The 20,196-nt window shown below is 37.7% G+C and overlaps 1 protein-coding gene across 6 annotated transcripts in view; it reads left to right on the top strand.

The window, feature by feature from the left end:
- The window catches only part of SLC44A1 (solute carrier family 44 member 1), a 73,078-nt gene that overhangs the window by 14,358 nt on the left and 38,524 nt on the right, over nucleotides 1–20,196 (top strand). For all 6 annotated transcript variants that reach the window (XR_009276282.1, XR_009276283.1, XR_009276284.1 and 3 more), the window contains exons 2-4: nucleotides 1,919–2,008; nucleotides 4,099–4,241; nucleotides 11,705–11,841. Coding sequence is in view for 2 of the 6 variants with exons in the window: in XM_058828232.1 (XP_058684215.1) it covers nucleotides 1,919–2,008; nucleotides 4,099–4,241; nucleotides 11,705–11,841 (370 nt within the window). In the remaining 4 variants the exon portion in view is untranslated. The remainder of the gene's footprint in view (nucleotides 1–1,918; nucleotides 2,009–4,098; nucleotides 4,242–11,704; nucleotides 11,842–20,196) is intronic.

The raw sequence follows: 20,196 nt of genomic DNA on the forward strand, positions 1-20,196 counted from the left end.
TTTTGTGCTTGTGAACAAAAAAAAAGCCACCCCACGTTTAACGCCAATGAATGTGTTTGTCTTGGTTTAGGGCAAATTTAGGAGAAAACCTCCAGTGGGGCTTCCCCCCGGGAAGCAAACTCACGTGGCTCTTTTCCCCCACCCCCCAACCGGTTCGGGAAGAGATTTCTCTGAGAGAAGTGGAAAAAACCTGTTTATTTCACAGGTACAGCACTACCCAGCACAAAAATGAATGATATCAAGTTACAAAACCTCTCGCCCTTCAGAAAAGATGACAAACTTCAGAGAGTCTCTTTCCTGTGGGTGTTCGCTCTGTTATCAGTCTCTCTGGCGCTGGAAAATGCCGCTGCCCAGGCTGGGCTCCCGGTAGTCCACGGGTGCAAGCTCCCGGTGCTCCCCCGAGTCCCCGGTCCAGAGCAGGTTCGATTCGTTTCAGAAAAAGGGAAAGAAAACAGTCCAGGAAGACCTCTCTGCTCCGGCTAGCTGGAAAACCAAGGCGATCTGTGTCTTGTCTGTCTGTGCTGTAGTCAAAACTCCGGATGCGGGGGGAGCAAGTACAGTCTCTGATAACAGACTCGGTGCTTCTTTTCCACTCACTTTTAGTCTCAGATGGAATTTTAAGAATATAAAACCTGTCTCTGGGTTAGGTGGACGAATGGGGATACAATTTAACATCATAATCAACACAGGACAGTCATGAACACCGAAAAAAATCACCTTGCTAATATCATGCTATTGTTTTTTTGGGGTTTTTTATTGAAAATATGCAAAATACATACTGGTGGTAGAAGATGTTGACATTTCATCCAACCATTCTGTTTTAATTCAGCAGTGACATTTGCTACCTGTTTGGAAAAATCTTGAAGATTCCTCAGAGTATTAAGAGAAAAAAATAAATTTAAAATTTGAATAGGTTATCCTCTTTACTCTCTCTCTAGAGAGAAGAGTTGTGTATGTAGTCTCCTTACATCAACGTCCTTTTCTTCCTGAATGAAAGATTAAAACAGTGTCTGCAGTTTATGGGTCTCAGTCAATATATCTGAAGATTCAGTATTTGGGAGCTTGTTGAAAGAACTTCTCTTTGTAACTGTGTATTTTTAAAAGTAGCTGTAATCAGTATTTTTGTTACAACAAATTCTGATTAGGTGGTTAGTTTTATATTAGAACTAGTGCTTATTCTTTTCCCTTTTCCTGGAACCTTTTTGCCTGACTGTTTATAAGACTCTAATTATCTTAGCAATGTATGTATACTTGAGAATTTTTACCTCATGAAGGGGAAACTATCTAAATTGCTTACAACTGCCTCAATCATTGAGTGTTCTAACCTTTAATTATACAATTTACCTTTCTGGCGCCATAACAATACAGATGAAGGATTTCTTCACTGAAGTGTTAATCTCAGCTGCCTTATGGCAGGTAGAAAACTGTTCCTTAAACAGCAGTTTATTGCCTCCTTTCTACATACATAGCTCTTGTTCAGCCTGCCAATTGTATTTGAAAACTTAGGGGTTTTTGAAAAGTTTAATATTTATCCTTCCTGGAAATCAGATTACTGAAAGGTAGCTGTGAAAGACTGCAATAGGAGATATTGTCAATTTCATGCCATTCATTTCTGTTTTCTGGTAATAAAAAGACAAGTGAAAACAACCTGTTTTGTGGATAAATATTTGTAAATTTCTGGATAAATCAGCTATTTTTTGGTAAACAACTATTTGATGGTCTAGCTCCTGTGGAGGCACTTCTTTTGAAATCTTACATGAGCCTTACTCTAAAAGTCTTTCAACCAAGGTTCTTCAGCTATCTTGGCATTTGAAGATGGCTCTTGCTGTATGTAGATTACCTGTATTATAATTTTCTACCTTTTTCTATTATGGACAGACCAAGTGTTTTTAACCTTGTGTCTCTCTTCTCACACAAGAGTTCCAAGCGAGAGTGGAAGCCTCTGGAAGACCACAGCTGCACAGATGTACCATGGCTGCTCTTATTCATTGTCTTCTGCATAGGAATGGTGAGTAAAACTCAGCAGATTTTGTAAATGTTACAGTTGAAGAGTTTGCATTCATAAAGAAGGAGTTTTAAAACCTATCAGTAGCTTAATCACCAGCAAAGATCGGGATATATTTGCATGGGAACTATCAGCTATAGAACAGAAATGGGTAGTGTGTACATACTTTGGTAGGCCTTTGGTAGGGATCCATAACTTATTGTTGGTGTCAGGTCTTTCTCTAGCTTCTCTTCCCCTGAAACTGCAGTCTCAGTGGTAAGTGATTTTTTCAGCATGGCAAATTATCAGTTGACTCATGTACTTTATGGGACTCTGCATGTCCCAGAATGGTAGCTGAAAGTCTGGTAAACAATTCTGTGAATCACAGTAAAGTTTTTTTGTGAGAAAAAAAGATTCTGACTATCAAGGAGCTAACTGGGTTTTTGTTTATTTAATTTATTTATTTTTATTGTATACTTAGTAGTAACAGCTATTGTTAACAACTATATTACTAATGATAAGATCTTTTTTCAAAGTTTGAACAGTTCTGTCCTCTGTGATGAACCCATCACCCTTTTCAAATTAGCCTCACATCACTCTATACTTTCTATTAAAAGACCAAACCTCTGAAAGCTGCAGATTAATGAAAATGAGAAGTACACTTCTTTCCATCTGATTTTGTTTCATGATCCTGTGTTTGCTACTCTTCTTAAACAGAGAGTGTCCATTGCTGCCTTGTATGGCTGTACTGCAAGCAGGTCCTTAGGGGGAGTAAGTGCTCTCAGCCTTCTTTTCTGCACTTCCTCAGTCTAGTTTTTGGAATAATTCCATTGAAAAGTTTATTCTGCTTTCCCCAGAGTATTTTTCAATGGTTGGGCTTCAAATGTAAAAATCATAATGATTATTTAAATTCATATGTATTACAGTATCACTATAATGTGAATATCTTAAAATTGCAAAAAGCACAGCGCTTCCTGAGGCAAGTAGCTGTCTTTTGCGTTTGTTTTTTTTTCTGGTTTGTTGATGTTCCCTGATTATTTGATTATTTACATGTTCTTCCAATAATAAATTAGTTTTCTGTGCATGAATGTCCCAAATTTTCCTGTCTAAGCAATGTAATACACAGAGAAATCATCCGACTAGGTCACGCAGTTACCGTTCTAGGAGACTTCACTTGCAGGGTGCACCACCCACATTTTCACTGTTCCATGCCAACGTCATTACCTGTTATCATCATTTCATCTGATCCTGACACTGCCATCTGTTGCTCCATACACTTGTCTCAGCTGTTTATTCTGCTTCCACTTCTCAAATCTTAGCCTGTCTCACATGTAAAATCAGTTCCTTGGTGGTAGTGGAGTGAGCTGATGGTTCATTTCTCCCTGAAAGTGGTTTGCTAATGAAGCTTTTGGGTCAGTGTCTTGTTTGCACAATCATTACCTTAATCTTGGTTTTGCTTGTAAACTACCTCTGGAAGTTCACAGCAAGACTTGCCTACTAAGGGCGTTTTCCATATTACTTGGTCTGAACCATCTTGCTTTGCATCTGTTTCTTTCCTGCATTTAAAACCAGCATTTGAAACCACAGTGGCCTTGACCTGGTCACTTGCTTTAAGAGGATTTCCTTAAAAGAAACTTGTGTTAGATAGGCCTCTTAATTCTAGCTCATCTTTGAAAGTACTTAATTTAAAGGAAAGAAAAAAAAATCTGAAAGCAAGAAAATCTGGATTGGGAGAAATTGTCTAAGATGCATAGCGATCCTTGAAAACTCCATCTCTTTGCTTGTAGCTCTCCTTCACTGCCTGCTGTTGCCCACTTACTGACTTCTCCCTTCTGCTTCATGCCCACTTGCTGACAATATGACTTTCAAATAGACCACATACAGGAGTCTTAACTATGCTTGTATAATATCCAGTGTTACATATCTGAATCGTCTCTTAGCTTGCATTCAGTTTTATTACTGCACAGCAGTTCTCTGTGATAATCCTTGTCTTTCCTTTTCCAGTCTGAAAGAATTTCTAGACAACCTCTGCTTAGAAATAAGTTAATAAAACTGACTTTTCCCAGATGTGAAACAGAGTATCGTTAAACTGTGGGATTTTTTTATTCCTCCAGGGGTTTATCTGTGGCTTTTCAATAGCTACAGGAGCAGCTGCAAGACTGCTTTCGGGATATGACAGTTACGGAAATATTTGTGGACAGAAAAATGTCAAAGTGGAGGGAATAGTCAACAGTGGTCTGGACCTCACACACAAGAAGTAAGTATGTGACACATTTTTTGCATTCTGTAAATCAGGAAAGGCAAAAACTTTCTTTCTTTGGGAGTGGTTTTAAATAAAATGGGAAAAGGGACATGCTAACTCATGTACTTGTCCTTTGACACTTTTCTCACTTGGAGGACAGCAATCTTTTGTAACAACCACCAACATTAGACTATATGTTGGCAGATATGCAGTATGAATACTGCTCAGACATTGAGGAATTACTTTTTCTGTGTATCGATTTTACGTAGGACATTGTACTAGGCCACTGAAAAGTCTTGTTTGTTAGATTTTTAGGTGTGACAAGTATTCTCAGATTTGGGAGCAGGCTTTGATACCAATGTTTGCTTTTGATGTTGTATGCTCAGTTTCTGCCACTAGGAGTAGGGGGAGATGAGATGTATCTGGTGCATTAGAGTAAGACTTTAAAATTTAAACTATAGACAGAATGTACATATGTGACTTGTGGAGAAAATGCACAAAACTTTAGAAGTGCACAAAGCTTTGATTAAGCAGTGTCCTGTTAAAACAAAGTTCAGGTACTTCCTATCTGTTGTACAGGAAGACATCACAGTAATAGTAGCAGTACTGGAACTGTGGGAAGAGCTCTGGACTGACAGGTTGAATACCTGTGAATGTCTGTTGAGGTCTGTCTTGTCAGTCAGACAAGCTCAGAGTCCTGTACAGCTTGGGTGACTTCAGAAAGTAAACTGTTTAGTGTAGTACAGTAATATTAACTGACAAAAAACCCTGGCTTTTTCACCATCAATTACTTCAAGGAGCTGAAAAGTTACTGATTTCTGAGTATGACAGCCTTTTGCTTCACATATTCAGACTAACAGAAAATTGGTGATTTTTATAAGTTATTTTGGAAGCATGCTTTCCTGAGATCAGCTAATTTTGAGCTGTTATTCCAAAGACTTATAAATACCCATTTAAGATTTATTGTGTAGATAAATAATTGGTGGTAACCAGTAAGATTTGAGGTAAGTAAAATGTCTGTAACTTTTTACAGTTACCTTTTGTCAGAAAAATAATTTCTTAATCTAATACCATCTTTCAAGAGGGTTGAAAGGCTTAAAGCTTATGCAGCATAATTTTCTTATATTTTTACATAAACACTTTAGTACTTTTTAAACCCATGAATTTAAAGTACAAAATTGTGATTCTAGTGTTCTGAGAAAAAATGCAAATTTAAAAATCATAATTTTAAGTTTACCTTTAGAAAGAAATGGTGTCTGAGATCATGTGAAGGTAGAGAAATTCAGACACCTTATTGAAATGTAATAATTAATGTTGTAATAGTCTTCTATGTGTGACATAAGTCAGAGCATCATGTGGGGAAACGTCTACCACTAGGTAAATTCCTCTTGTAAATGCAAGCTCAAAAGACAGCAGATAGACTGTTTTCAATACAGCTAATTGAGAGAGCCTGTAGTTTGTCAAGAAGTCTTAAAGAGGTTCAAAAGATTTATGCTTTTCTAACAAAGATGTCATGGCTTGACGCATGATCTAAGCAAATTAATAGATACACACATATGAGTTATAATAATTTCTATTTGGTTAAGAGAAAATCCTCTGTTAAGGCAAATTATTCTTTAACTGTTCACATAAAGTGCCTTGTATAGTCCAGGGTATCCAGTTTAGGAAAGGATTGGTTCTTATATAAGTGAGTGATCCTTCCTTCTCTCACACTTCATAGTTTCTTCTGAAAAATTGCCAAGCAAATTTAAAAAGCTATCTGCTTTGCATCTGTCTCTAGCAGATGGAGTTCCTACAGTGTCTGAGGTGGGGTTCATGGGAGTATTTAATGCTATTTTTATAGGAGCATTTTGCAGACAGACTGTAAAAATAAACTCTTCTTCATGTCTGTACATTACAGTTTGTGTAGAGAAAGAAAAGACTTCTAAGCTCCACAAATGGGGCTTTGAAAACATGAAGTTATTCTCATTTCATTTTGCTTGCAGGGTAAATCCAAGGGCTGAAAAGCTAAATCATCTGTAAAAATAACATTTTCTTCCTTGTATGTGACAGCAACCCATAGGCACTGTCAGGTGGAAGTGAAATTGATGTTGTCTATGTGGATATGGAAATCTGGGTGGTAGGGGTGAAAAGCAGAGTTCTCACAGGCATATGATTTGCTCTCTGTGTACATCAGATACGCTGAAACCAGTAAGATGAAATATTGGGAAGGAGGATTTTACAACCTGGTCTCATGAACAAAGAGTGGATCAGACATCCTTTTATTTTTACAAAGTAACCACAAACCACTTTAATAGTCTGTTTTCCAGAGTCAGACATAGGATTATACTCTAGATCTGGCAGTGATTTCTAATTAAATCTATCTCCTTCAAGTAAGCTTCTTGCTTTACAAATTCTGGTAGTTATAAGGGGTTAAAAATGACCTTTTATTTGCAAATAAAGGATAATCACAGCAGCCAGGTGAAATGCTAGTTCAGGCTGGTTTTCCATCACCAATAAGTTGTTATTTGGACAGAATTCAGTTTTGTGCTGTCTACTCAAATACTAGATGATGCTATGCAGAGTAGTTAGGGTGGCATTCTGCCTGAGTGCATGCCTTTGACCCCAGGAAATGTTTGAAGTTTAGGTAATGGGAAGACCCAAGGATGGTTTGCAGCATGTACACAGAGAATTTGATTGAGTGAAACTGTATATGCCCTACTGTTGAAGAAATTTTTGAGACTAGACTCTCATCTCCATTAGATGGTCCAGATCAGTTATGGTATCTGGTAGCTCTGTTGATGTGCCTTGAAAAAAGAGAACCTGAACAAAGAAATACCTGGGGAATTATTTCTCTTGCAGTGTAAATTCCCTATCTCTTGCATGACAGCCTGGACCAAGAGCACTATTAGGGCCTGGGGTGGTCTTGCTTTTCATTGGTTTTTTGTTGTGTTACCAAGTGGTTGCAATGTGGTCATCTTCATACCATCTTAGGCTGGTTTTTGTGGGGGTTTCGCTTGGTTCTATAGTCCATGTTGCAATGTGGTCATTTCAGGTCCTGTAAAATGCCATATAGGCTGTACACTCTAGCTGTTAATTTTTAGATAATATTTAAAATGCTAGTTTTGTCTAGGTATTATTAATTATTAATTATTACTAGCTCTTGATTTCATCTTATTGCTCTACAGCTGCCTGAAAGGATGGGGAAATCAGTCTCCTCTCCCAGGTAACAAGTGACAGTTTAAGAGAAGAGGGTCTCAGACTGTGCAAGGGGACATTTAGTTTGGACATTATGACAATTCTTTTTTTGCCAAAAAGGTTATCAAGCCCAGGGAAGTGGTGGAATCATCATTCCTGGAGGTATTTAAAAAATATGTAGATTTGGTGCTTAGGGACATGGTTTAGCGGTGGTCTTGGCAGTGCATTTACAGTTAGAGTAGATGATGTGAAGGGTCTTTTTCTGATGATTCTGTCATTCTAATTCTGCCTTCTTCTGGTTTAAAGCCATTCCCCCTTGTCCTTTAACTATTTATTTGCCAGTGAAAAGTCACTTTGTCTTTTACAGAAGCCCCTTATAAGTACTGGAAAGCTGCCAAAAGATATTTCCACAGCTTTCTCTTCTCCAGGATGAACAGCCCCAGCTCTCTTAGCACATCTTCATATGCTCCAGCCCTCTCATCGTTTTCATGGGTCTCCTCTGCACTTGTAATGGGTTCATGTCTTTCCTGTTCTGGGCATCCCAGAGCTGGTTGCACTATAACAGCTGGGGGATCCCCCTCAGGGTGGAGTAAAACTTCATTTGTTAGTTATGCTTCTTTTTATGAAGCCTTAGATACAGTTGGCTTTCTGGGCTGCAGGTGTACATTGCCAGGTTATGTCCAATTTTTCATGCACCAGTACCTCCTTCTCTACAGGGCTGATACTGCATAAAAATGCATAAATGTGCATATGCTGTAAATCTACTATATTGATTTTCAAATAGCAAACATATTTTCATTTGCAGTGTTGAAGCATCTCTAACAATATGATTACTTTGTTTACATCAGTCTTTGTATTGCTGATATAAGTTCTTTATTAGAAAATTAGTCTATTGCTGATTGTAAATAACTGAAATTACAGCACAAAGCATGTAATGACATTATTCTAGAGAGAAACAAATTCTGTCCTATGGTGACACAGTATGACATTTTCTGCAATAAAATCACTTATTTTCTACACGTACGCTTTATAAACAAAAATAAATTAACTTCTGTTATTCTGGTTCCTAGAATTTTAGTTCTTGTTTTAGCTGCGATGAAGAATAATGTTAATTATCTTGTATCTTCCAAGGCCACAGATTGAAGCCACAGATTTGATAGCCTGGAGTTTTCTGTGCAACTCCCTTATTGCTGTCAGAACTGTCTCTGTACCATACAATGCAGTGTTTGAATTACATGTGCTGTTTAAGCCTATGCCCACACTTCTGTCAAAACTGTGTATGATGCTGTAATTGCATTGTATTTGTAAACTTCCAGATTTGAGTTAGAATTGCAGCATGTATTTTAGAAAATATTCTGGTGATTAAAATGATAGTTTGACCCTTGAATTGAAATCACTGTAAAAGTTGGATGAGTTCTAGCTTGCTAATGGTGACATTCCAGATTTGGTTTCCTTAGGGAAATTCAGAGGGCACTCCCATCCAGGAGCTGGAGTCCAGTCCTACAGCTCCCAGAACCCAGGGTCTCTGTCTAGGCTGAGAGATGTGGATGGACAGTACCATATGGGACATTGACATAGCTGGTTACACAGACTGACAGTGACAAGGTGCTGCCTTCAACAGTGGTACTCATGAGCACAGCCAATCATGTTCCCTTGTCCTCACAGGCTGACAGTGGCAGAAGGTCACTTGTGTAGGAACACGCATGACACTTCACAGGTTCACAAGCTCACACACATTTGCGGATTCTCCAAGAGCCAGCACAGCGCCTTATCCACCTTATGAGTTCCCCCTACTCAGAAACTGATCTAGTTTGGTGCTAAGTGTCAAACACTCATGCATTCATTCCACAAGCACCCACAGAAACCCTCAGTTTCCCCCCAGTAACACCACAGACCCTCTGCTGACACAAAACTTCTCACCTAGACCTCCCTTCTCGTTGTCTGATATGGCTTGGAGTTTGCTAGTGAGTTATACCAGGAGCTGGACACAGTGATCCTTGTGGGTCCCTTCCAACTTAGTATTTTCTATGATTCTATAATTGGCATAGATCTGTTCTGGAGAAGGCACAGGTGTTCATCCCCATCAGTAGCCAGCACTACAAGGGCTGTGACCACCTATGCTGAGTCTATCAACTCTGGCTGCTTTTTTTTGTGGGCACAAATTGTTCCCACCCCAGCAGCTCATTGCCAAGATCCCTCCCTGCCAATGGCACTGAGACCCCACCCACTTTGGTTGCTGACACCACAGTCCTGTGGCACCAAACCCCCTGGTCTGATTCCAGTTGCTGACACCAAATTCTTCACACCCCTGTCAGTCCCCGCAGTAGCTGGTGCTTAATCCCTGCAGCACTTGCAGCATCCATGCACATGGGATAGAGATTAGATTTACGCGGAGAGTTAAAACCTTTAGTAATAGGACAAGATAGACTGCAGTAATCAGGTGCTGAGGTCAAATAATGTACTGACCAACATCAGCTTGCATGTAACTGTTACTTTTACATCCCTGTCTGCTACCTTGTCCCATGCATGTTGCCTCTGCTGACAGGGTCCCACTGACCCCTACTACATTCTGCACTCAGGAGTTTGCATCTCTATCAATTGCAAAGTCCCTGTGCAATTTTTTGATAGTCCATCAATTACTGTCATTGACTGGGCTTGTTTCTGATTATTGTTTTTATTAAGTGGACAAGTTTTATGTCTGAGTGTCTCTCTCCTTTATCTCAATATGGCAAGGTCCTTAACCAGATAGTCTTAATGAAAAATAACCATTTTCATAATCCACATATCCTTACCAATTAGTGAGATTGGCCAGGTTTGTTCCTATCCTAGCCTCCCTTGCCGTATCAGTCAGGTTTGACTCTGTAGGTTCTTTTTGTAGCTCCTTTGACCAAATACCCTCAAAGAAGTAGACACTGTCCTGCCATGTACACTTACTGTATGGGATAACAACTGGAGGAAACTTCAATTAATACAGCTTTTGTATGTCTTGGTACCAATTCAAGAGTATTTTCTTTGAAAAAAGGGAAAACTGTGGCTTATTGCTTGCATGCAGTAACTTTTACTGTGTCTGCATGACAGAATTTTCGTGTTTACACTTGTTCGTCAGATTTCAGTGGTCTTTCTATAAAGTCCCAAGGTGTGGAGTGTGTAATAAGTAGAGGGGAAATAGGGGTGGGTGATTTCACTGAGAACTTGAAGAGGAAAGGAATATTATGAGAATGGAAGTAACCTATTACCGTGTTACAGTTGATTTAAATAATATGGGTTTTGATGGACTTTCAAGGAAGACTGTACTCTGCAAGAATAGTCATCATTCTTGTACATTGACACTGGGTAATAGAACAGTAGACAGCAATTAGCGTATAGACTGAAGGTGTTCAGAGAGGACCTAAATGCTTTTTGGGAGTGAAAGGGATTTTACTGGTTACAGAATGAATTCCCATTGTGAGGACTGCAAAAATAGAAATAGCATTTTATATGGCAGATTTCTGGATTTTCATATGATGATGTTAGGTAATATGAAGAGAATATTTCAATGCTTAGTACATCATTAGAACTGTAGGCATTTAAGAATTGTTCAACTTCCAAAGAGAAAAGCATCTCCATTATACCATCAGTGGAAATTCTGTAGGGTTACTGCTTGTCATAAATATAGCCAGGAGATGTTAGTTAAGAATCTATAATATGTACTTCATATATTAGATTTTCAAATGGCATTCATTGCGAAAAGTTAGCAAGTTGAATCTCTTTAAAATACTGCCCTTAAACATTAGATAATTTTATGTGAAATATCTGAAGGAACTTTTATTTCTAAGTAAATACTAAAGTAATTGGTTCAGACATGGCATGGAAAATCAATCTATACTAAAAAGCTGTTCTTAATTACTGGTACTATGTGTATTCAATAATATAGCTGTGGACCTTTTCTTTTTTGCAGAATAAGAATGACTTTATTTGGTTTGTTGGGTTTTTTGTAAAAAAATTGGAATTTTCTAAGTCAAGTTTAAAGTTGGAGTAAAGGTTTGTGAATGTTTGGACTCATATCTGTGAAGAGGCTACTGTTTTTATGAGTAGCACCATTTTAATGGACTTGAATCAGGTAGAGTTAAATACCCATATGTTTGTTGTGCATATGTTGGGTACAAAAATTCTTTTGATCCACACATTTACAATAATATCAAATTTCATGTGTTTCTGGGTAAACTGAATCACTCAGTCTTGATTGAATCCCATAGTCTGAAATTTCATTCAGTGTAATTGTTAATTAAAATAAAAGTAATTTACCATTTTTCTTTCCATAGATATGTATTCTTCTTGGATCCATGCAACATTGATCTAGTACATCAGAAGATTAAGTCCATTGCCTTGTGTGTATCAGCTTGCCCAAGGAAAGAACTGAAAACTCTGGCTGATATACAGAAATTTGCAGAAACTAATGGTATGAAAAAAAATAGCTTTATTTTTGTTCACATTTTCACGGGATCTGAAAAAAACATATGCATTAACTGAGTTAAAAATGAAGTATATATTAAGAAATATTAATAGAATTAATGTGCTCTTTTCATTCAGTTAAAACATTACTGTATCTTACAGTATGATAGTATTCCATTGTGCCTTGGGCAGTTTGGAAAGCTTGTTTTTAAAACAGGAGTACAAAGCGTAACAGGCATTTGAGGGGATGTCTGACTGTGTGAAGTATTTTCAGCTCCCAGGGAAATATTCTGACATTGCTGCTTAACAGTAGTGCTGTTGAAATATTCTCATGTACAGGAGGTTAGTGAGAGCCGTGCTACTGTTTAATGGCACTTGTAGCACAGAGTATGGCTGTGTATGTGAAAATATTCCATCTTTTAGTCAGTACTGTAGCGCAGTTCTTTTTTGGTTTTGTTTTGTTTTCTTATGCTTTTCTTTAAAAAAAGAAGTGTAAAGGAAACTAATTGCATTGACAAAGGAAGTATTATACCTTGTCATCCTTAAGAGCAGTACTTCTTCTCTGTAGTAGTAATACTGGCATTACTAGTTCAGTTCCTATTTTAGCAGTCAGTGGACTGAAATGCATGAGAAGTAACCAGCCTTGTGACATACAAAATAAAGATCTAAAATTAATTTGAGGAAATTTCAGGATTTTTTAGCTATTCAAGTGGGAACATCTTTGTAATGTGTGGGAACATTCCTAAAGTTATCTTTTAAAATGATGCAGTAATAGTTCTTTGCAAGGTACTTGACTAAAAATGAGTCAATCTGGATGACCCAGTTCAAAGCAGTGGAATTGATTACTTTTCATAAAAGAAACTGAAATGTTTACTTCCGTACTAGCACAGGTTATATGAGTACACTTGTTTGAAAGCATAGCAAGTTGAAGTACCCCTGGGGCACTGTTAATGCCCTTGGTCTCTCACCACACTGTATCTGCATGCCTGGCTATCTGATATTTGAATTGGGAAGCTGAACTCCTGGGAGGCATCACAGCTTTCACAGAGTTGCACAAACAGCTTCCTCATGTGATCTGTGCACTGTTGTCAATTACAAGTGAAAATAGTCAATATCTATAGTTACATTCTTAAATTCTTCTCTGAGCATGCTGTGTTTTTCTTAACTAATGCAGGCCAGGCCTTTGTTAGTTTGAAGTGAAGGTTATCTGTGGTGGACTTTTAGTACATCTTGAAGCAATGGAATTCAGCCATGTCTTTATCACCAACATTGTTTCTATAAGTAAAATCTCTTAAGAATTCTGCCTGATATATGTTCAGTATAACTATCTTTTAAAGTACAACAGAAACCACTCTTCCCAACACATGCTATGCTATGTCTTGTCCTCATGATTCTTTGTTCTTTTCCTGAGAGCTTTAGATTTTAAAACCTCAAGATAATATTTTCTTAAGTTAATATGACAGGCAATTTTTTCAGTTTCCAGAAGCTTGGTCAAAAGTATGAAAACTGACGGTGGAGCAGAACAAAATCACTAATCATTTCAATTCCTAATTTTCATCATATATTTGGCTTATCAAAGACAGGTATTACACTAAACTGAGCTTTCCTTTTATATATGAAGTCTGTGCATGACTGAAATCACACCATTCAGAGAAATATTGTCATCCTCATGGTTATATGTCTGTTTAAATTTTCACCAACCTATGGAAGTTCCAGGAAATTATGTTTTGCAACAGATGAACAGCTTGTTGATTATGTTAACAGTTGCATATAGATAGTAAAAGTTCAAGTGTGACTCAGCCTTCTAGCAGAGCAAGAATAGTGAATTAGTACCAAAACCATAATGTTCAATAAGCAGAATAATTTTTCTGAGATCCACTTTGTAACTATGATAGTGGATTTAAATTAATTAATACTAGGATTAGGTTTGGCAGTCTGTTTTAAGTGGCCATCAACTCCACTGTAAAAATAATAATAGTAATAATGAAATCTGAGGACCTTGAACATGACTGCAAAGAGCTTAATTTCAATTTCTGTGTTTGTGATAATGTATAATTAGAAAATAGAGTTCATCTTTCAGGTTCTGAAGAAGGACGGCAAGTTGTGTTTGGTTTTGTGATAATTGGTACTGAATTTTCTCAGGCTCACAACTTCTAGCATTCAAAAAGAAAACCATTTCATAATGTTTTAAATTTATAGGTAAAGAATGCAGTTCATTCTTAATTTTACACTGTTGAGCCTGTCTGAAAGCTTTTACCCGTCCTGCATCCTGAAAATAGCAATTGTCTGGAGACAGACTGTGTAGGATGTTGCATGTGCTTTTGTAGAGTTGGCTGTTTTCACTTGTCTCATATGCTATCCCTGAAATCACCTTACTTGTCCATGCACCTTGGAAGTCTTAAAGGAATTACTGCTTAAGAACCCTTTCTCAACCCAAAGAAATCACCTGTTGTGCCTCAGTTGCCCATCAAGAGGTGGTGCGGTAAGTTCAAATAAATGTGTTATTGAATCTAAACATCTTTATCAAGAACTGTAACATGTAAAACATACTAAAACATCTTTGTATTGACTAGTGATTTTATCAATACTACATATGAATTTGCAGCTAGCTTAGCATTTATGGTATTTTTACTAAATAATGAGGCATGCACTTGGTTGCCTTAACACAAAAGGACAGAACTGCCAATCCCAAAGATTTAGAACACTTATGGCAGAGGCAATGTTTGTTGTGCAGTTCTGCAAGTGAGATTATAAATAAGTGTTTAGAACAGGGAAAATGCTTTCTTGAGGCACGAAGACCATTTTAGGTCTCTAGCATCCTTTTAGCTTTCTGACTCAGTAATGATACCCTTGCTCTTCTGCTGTAATTTGGAAAAGGAGATGATTTTATGAGTAACTCAGCACCATTTCAGGGCAGTAGCTTCACTCCCACCCTTACTTCACTTGACTTCTCACAGTCAGGTCCTGCATTTGCAGTACCTTCCCATCATGCAAGAGAAGAAGCCCATCCCTTGTAATTTTATTTAAAATCCCTGATTTTAAGAAAACAAGAAAGCATGTATCTTTAATCTCTTCACTGTAATTGATACCCAGAAAACTGGAACCAGCTGGGACCTTTTAAAAGAGGAAGAAGAAGGGAAACAGAAAGCTGAGTCCTTGACCACTCAGATTGTTGACCTGTACAGAAATGTAATCTGTAAAGTATAGAAATATTTCAGAGCAACTCCTAGAAGTGACACAGGAAGGTGCAGTGTTACCTGAAAAATGTTGCAATACTGTTCTTAAACAGCCATGCTAGTACTTGAGTTTGTAGAGCTGTCAGTTGGACAGAACTGAGAATGTTATATTTTGTGAACTGACTGCTGTTGCTCTCCCCAGGACTTTCTCACCAGTAGAACAACTCAGGCACAGAGTACTTGTGATTCAATGTTTTTGTTGGTCTTGGCCCTTAAGAAGTTACGTATTTTGAGTAGTGTGACTGAAAGCTGTTTTTCCAAGTAACCAAATTGATGCTTCAAAACTTAAATATCTGTGAAATATTGCAGTGATGTTTTCAAGGACTTGCTAAAGCATTTTGATATATCCTTGAAGATATAATTAATCTATGGCTGTACCAAATGAATAATGAAATGTCTTTATTAAAGAAAAACACTAGACATGTGGCTATAATTTCTGTTGTGTTTAATTCAGTGTTAACTATATTGTCTACTCAGTGTGGGAACTACTATTCCTATTCATTGTTTAAATAACTGGATGCATATTTAAGAACCTAAAATGAAATTTTTATTTTGCAGCAGCTCCATAGGCATCTCTGTTGTCAATATTCTGTAGCTAGACCAAGCTAGTTGTGGTCTGGGTGGGCAGAGAGCCAGAGGGAATGCTTCATTAAGTTTGCTATAGAGACTGATCTGAAAGAGATCAATAAAGGAAATCAGTCTGCTAAGTCAGAGCAGATGATATCTCTGAGCTATGAGAAGGAACCACATGGGAAACAAGAAGGATTTTTCTTTTGTCTGAAGATAATGACATCTTCATGTGCAGTAAAGTACATCTTTGCAGTTCCTGTTGGCACTTGCTTTAGAAATAGCTGTTATGTGGGTTACTGTGAGCTTCTGACATTTTTTATCTGCTCTTGTTCCCCCACCTTTGTTTTCAGCAAAAGTATGTTGTTTAAAACTTAATATTTTGCTCATTATTTTCTTTAAGTATGATATACTGTGTTAGTTGCAGATACCTTAAGCTTAAAGCAGTTCTGCACCCACAGGTCTTTGGAAACCTGGGTATATTAATTTTGGGTGTCATTTTTTTTATTGACTAGAGTAGAATTACGTTATGAGCAGTTTTGAGATAGAGTCATCTACTGGTACTCTATCTTGTTACCAGAACTGTCCATCAGGTTTGTGTTGTATTGGAAACGTATCCTCTAGTTAGAATGAAATTGTTTCCTCAACAGAAAGTGACAGCATGTGGAGTCCTCCTATAATGCTGTGCCGTGTTATTGATTACATTAATAAACCATTTGGAAAGGGGAAGAAACAGTGAGGTTATAAATCTTGTTGTGACGACTGAATTATTTAGAAATGTATGGAAAAAAAAAACATGCTATCAATTGCAGTGGAATTAAATGTCAAACCAAACAGCAGTGTCCCCAGAATGAAGAGTCAGGAACCTATTGTTATGCATATAGTGTTTTAATTTAAAGCGGTTATCGATACTTGGGGAAGAGACTGTGAAACTACTGAGCACCACAAGAGGATTAGATTGGAGGCACAGCATTGTCAAAGTGTAATGTTTATGAATCATGAAGAGGGACTGCATTTTGTGTAAACTCCTGCTATGTTGACATCATAAAGGCTGTGTTCTGGTCCTTTCTTTACAATTTTTTTTTTGTACTCATACACAAACACGCATACGTATATTCTCAACATGTATTCACATACTGCATGTATATACATATTGAAAAGGAAAACAAGGATTATCATAATAAAAGGACCAGTGATTTCCTCTGCCTGTAAAAGAGAACTGCTAGTAAGACTAGGTCATTAAAAGCAGGAATATTTTAGAGGAGGTTGAAAAATTATTATTCCTTCATCTCATAACCTGAGTAATGTGAAACTAGAGATCAAAAATTAAATCACTAAGCATCAAAGAGACAGATTTTCTTGCACACACTAGTTATGGCTAATTTACAAAGCTTATTGATTATTGTGAGGATATTTTAAAAACAAAAAAATTAACTCTTAGAATAATTCTTAGAATAGAAAATCCAAACTGTTTGGCCATTTAGTTAGCACTGAAGAATATCCTTAAGTTCTTAGTTGTGCATGGCTAAAGATAGACTAGGAGAAGCATCTGCTACTTGACTAGATAGATTCTTAATTTGATTCCAGAGTAGCTGGTTTTATTTAGCACTGGAAGAAATACAAGTGGAGGAATAGGTAAATTAATATTATTTAACTCTCTCTACTGGCAATAAGAATAGGAGAAAGGGAAGAGTATTGTCTTGTTTTTTAATTGCAACTCAAAATACATATATGTACGTATACATAAATTCTGAATCTAGGATTTTCTTTTTTCTATACTCTTAGTTGTAACAGCATGTTGTAATATCTATCACAGTAGTTCTCTTTGTGGTCTTCAATTCTAGAGACTTTTGAAGATCTAACTAGTGGGGCTTTGTGATGGACCTTTCTTGGAATATTATTGTAGGCATTGGAGGATGCTTACTTTTACTACAGTGATTTATTATAATTTATTTATAATTATAAATATATGTATAATAAATAATTACATATTAATATATAAAATATATCATTATAATTTATTGTAATTTATTTTTAAGACCACCTGTAATTTCTCCTGCCATTTGATGCTCAGTCTTGAGTGGTATGTCTCTCTGCAACAACTAGAAGTAAAGATACTTACATTTATTATTACTATAAATAATAATATGTAAGATATAAACCTTACTTATCTTCCTTTAAAACACACAGTGTGCTTCTGGAATGCAGCAGTGGGTAGATGTAGAGAATGTTCTTTCTTTTCTGACAACAATTCTGTCACGTTAATCTGAGAAGTCCTGACTGCAAAGTGATTTGTCCTATGCCTTTTTGCTCATCTCAAGGAATCACTATTTTGCTAGGGCCCAGAAATCAAATTTCAGTGTGAAGGTTCAGCTCTACCCTTATTTGGTCTTCTGGCTTTATTCCTGCTCAATTTGCAGAAGGCATAGCTGCAATGTTTAGCTATGTTTGTGCAATCCTCTGGTGCTTCCACTTTATCTGATACTTAGAGCACATTAAAATCTCTGGCTAAGAAATGGAGTTCTCAGTCTTTCAGCTCTGATGCTAATAGATGCATAACTAAATGCTACTTCATTCCTAAATGAAGCATCAAATGTGTCTGCTCTTGGAATGTTTTTGTTGTTCTAAAATAGCTAGATAGGAAATTTGTACAATCCTTAACTTTTGTGCTTAGTGCTTGTGTTCTGAGTAGAATTACTTCTTATAGTTGTAGATGGGCTATAATTGCTATTGTCAGGCCCAGCAGTCAAGAATATAGAAAGTCTGGTCAACATGATGTGGTTTGTTTCATTGTGATCTGAACCTTTTTCCATTTGACAGGAGTCCATGAAGAGAGGATCATATTATTACTTGCCATAGTCATGTTTTTTCTGGGGTCATGCAGCATTATTCTCTTCACTGACAGAGCTCAGCAACGGATAGTAAGGATAGAGTAACTACCATCTTCTGTGGAAGTAGTATTTGGCATCCTACCAATTCTGTGGGTTTTCGTTCTGGAGTTTGCAGCAGCCAGATACATGAGACAGTGTTTTAAGCTGCCACTTTTCTGTGCTTTGTTGCTAGTCCATGATATGCTAAGGCAATATCCAGTTATGGGAAGTGTACCAAATTGTCGGATTGTATGAAGCTTTGAATGGGTAGTATGGTTGAGATTAACAGTTTAGAGCTGATAGAGTTTGGCAAATAGATTACAGGCAAGTTCTGGGGTGAGAAATGTAGAAAAGTGTTAAAAATTTTATTCTTGTGAGAGTCTGGGAGCCTTGTCCTTCCTGAACTCCACCTCTGTCAGTATCAATATCATACTCTAGCTTTTATTGCATGAGTTGGTTGATTGAGCATAACCAGCTGTGAGTCATGTATTCACAATGTTAACTGAGTTCTCATTAGTGAACTTAGTAATAAAACACCCAGAACTCCAGAGGAAGTAAGACTGGGCTGAAAGTCCAGAGCTGAGGAGTTGTGATTTTAACAGTCTCATTCCTGCTAACATTTTTGCACATTTCTGTGTCTGAGTTTTATTTCAGTCTCAGAAAACTTAATTAACTTGTTTACTTGTTACTGTAAAAAAGACAGTGAAATAAGATACTAAATTTTTGAACTATAAGCTCTGCTTCATCATATGGCTTTTTCAAAGTCAGTTATCAGTTGCTATAGAGTATGCTGAGTTGGGGAGACCCACAAGGGTCCACAAAGTTAACCTTCTGGCCCTGCACAGTACACCCCAAGAATCACACTATGTACATGATGGTATTGCCAAAACACTTTGAACTCTGTCAGGCTGATACTGTGACTGCTTCCCTGGGAAGCCTGTTCCTGTGCCAGACGACTCTCTGGGTGAAGAACCTTTTCCTGATATCCAGCCTAAACATCCTCTGACACAACTTCAGGCCATTCCCTCAGGTCTTGTCACTGGTCACTGCAGAGAAGAGATCTGTGTCGGCCCTTCCTTTTCCCCTCACAAGGATGTTGCACACAGTCTCCCGTCAGTCTTCTCTAGGCTGAACTGACTAAATGACCTCAGCCATTCCTCACACAGCTTCTCAAGTCCCTTCATATTCTTAGTTAGCCTCCTTTGGCCACTTTCCAAGAGCTTAATATCTTTTTCGTTTTGTAGTACCCAGAACTCCCCCAGCACTCAACGTGAGGACGTCCCAGTGCAGGGCAGAGCAGGACAAACCCCTCCCTTGCCTGGCTGGTGATGCTGTGCCTGATGCACCCCCCGGACAGGATTGGCCCTCCTGGCTGCCAGAGCACTGCTGACTCATGTTCAACTTGCCCTTGAAAGTGACCCCCAGGTCTCTTTCCTCAGCACTGTTCTCCAGGGTCTTATACCCCAGTCTGTCCATTAATCCAGGGTTTCCCTGTCCCAGGTGCAGAATCCAATACTCATCTTTCTTAAACTTCATATGCTTGGTAATTTCCCAGCCCTGTCATTTGTTGACTCCTCTCTGCAAGGCCTCTGCCTTTGAGGGACTGAATGGCTCCTCCCAATTTTTGAATCACCAACAAATTTACTTTGGGCCTTTCAGTCTTGTGTCCAAGTTGTTAAGATATCGAAG

Source organism: Poecile atricapillus, chromosome Z (genome assembly GCF_030490865.1).
Source record: "Poecile atricapillus isolate bPoeAtr1 chromosome Z, bPoeAtr1.hap1, whole genome shotgun sequence".
NCBI lineage: Eukaryota > Metazoa > Chordata > Aves > Passeriformes > Paridae > Poecile > Poecile atricapillus.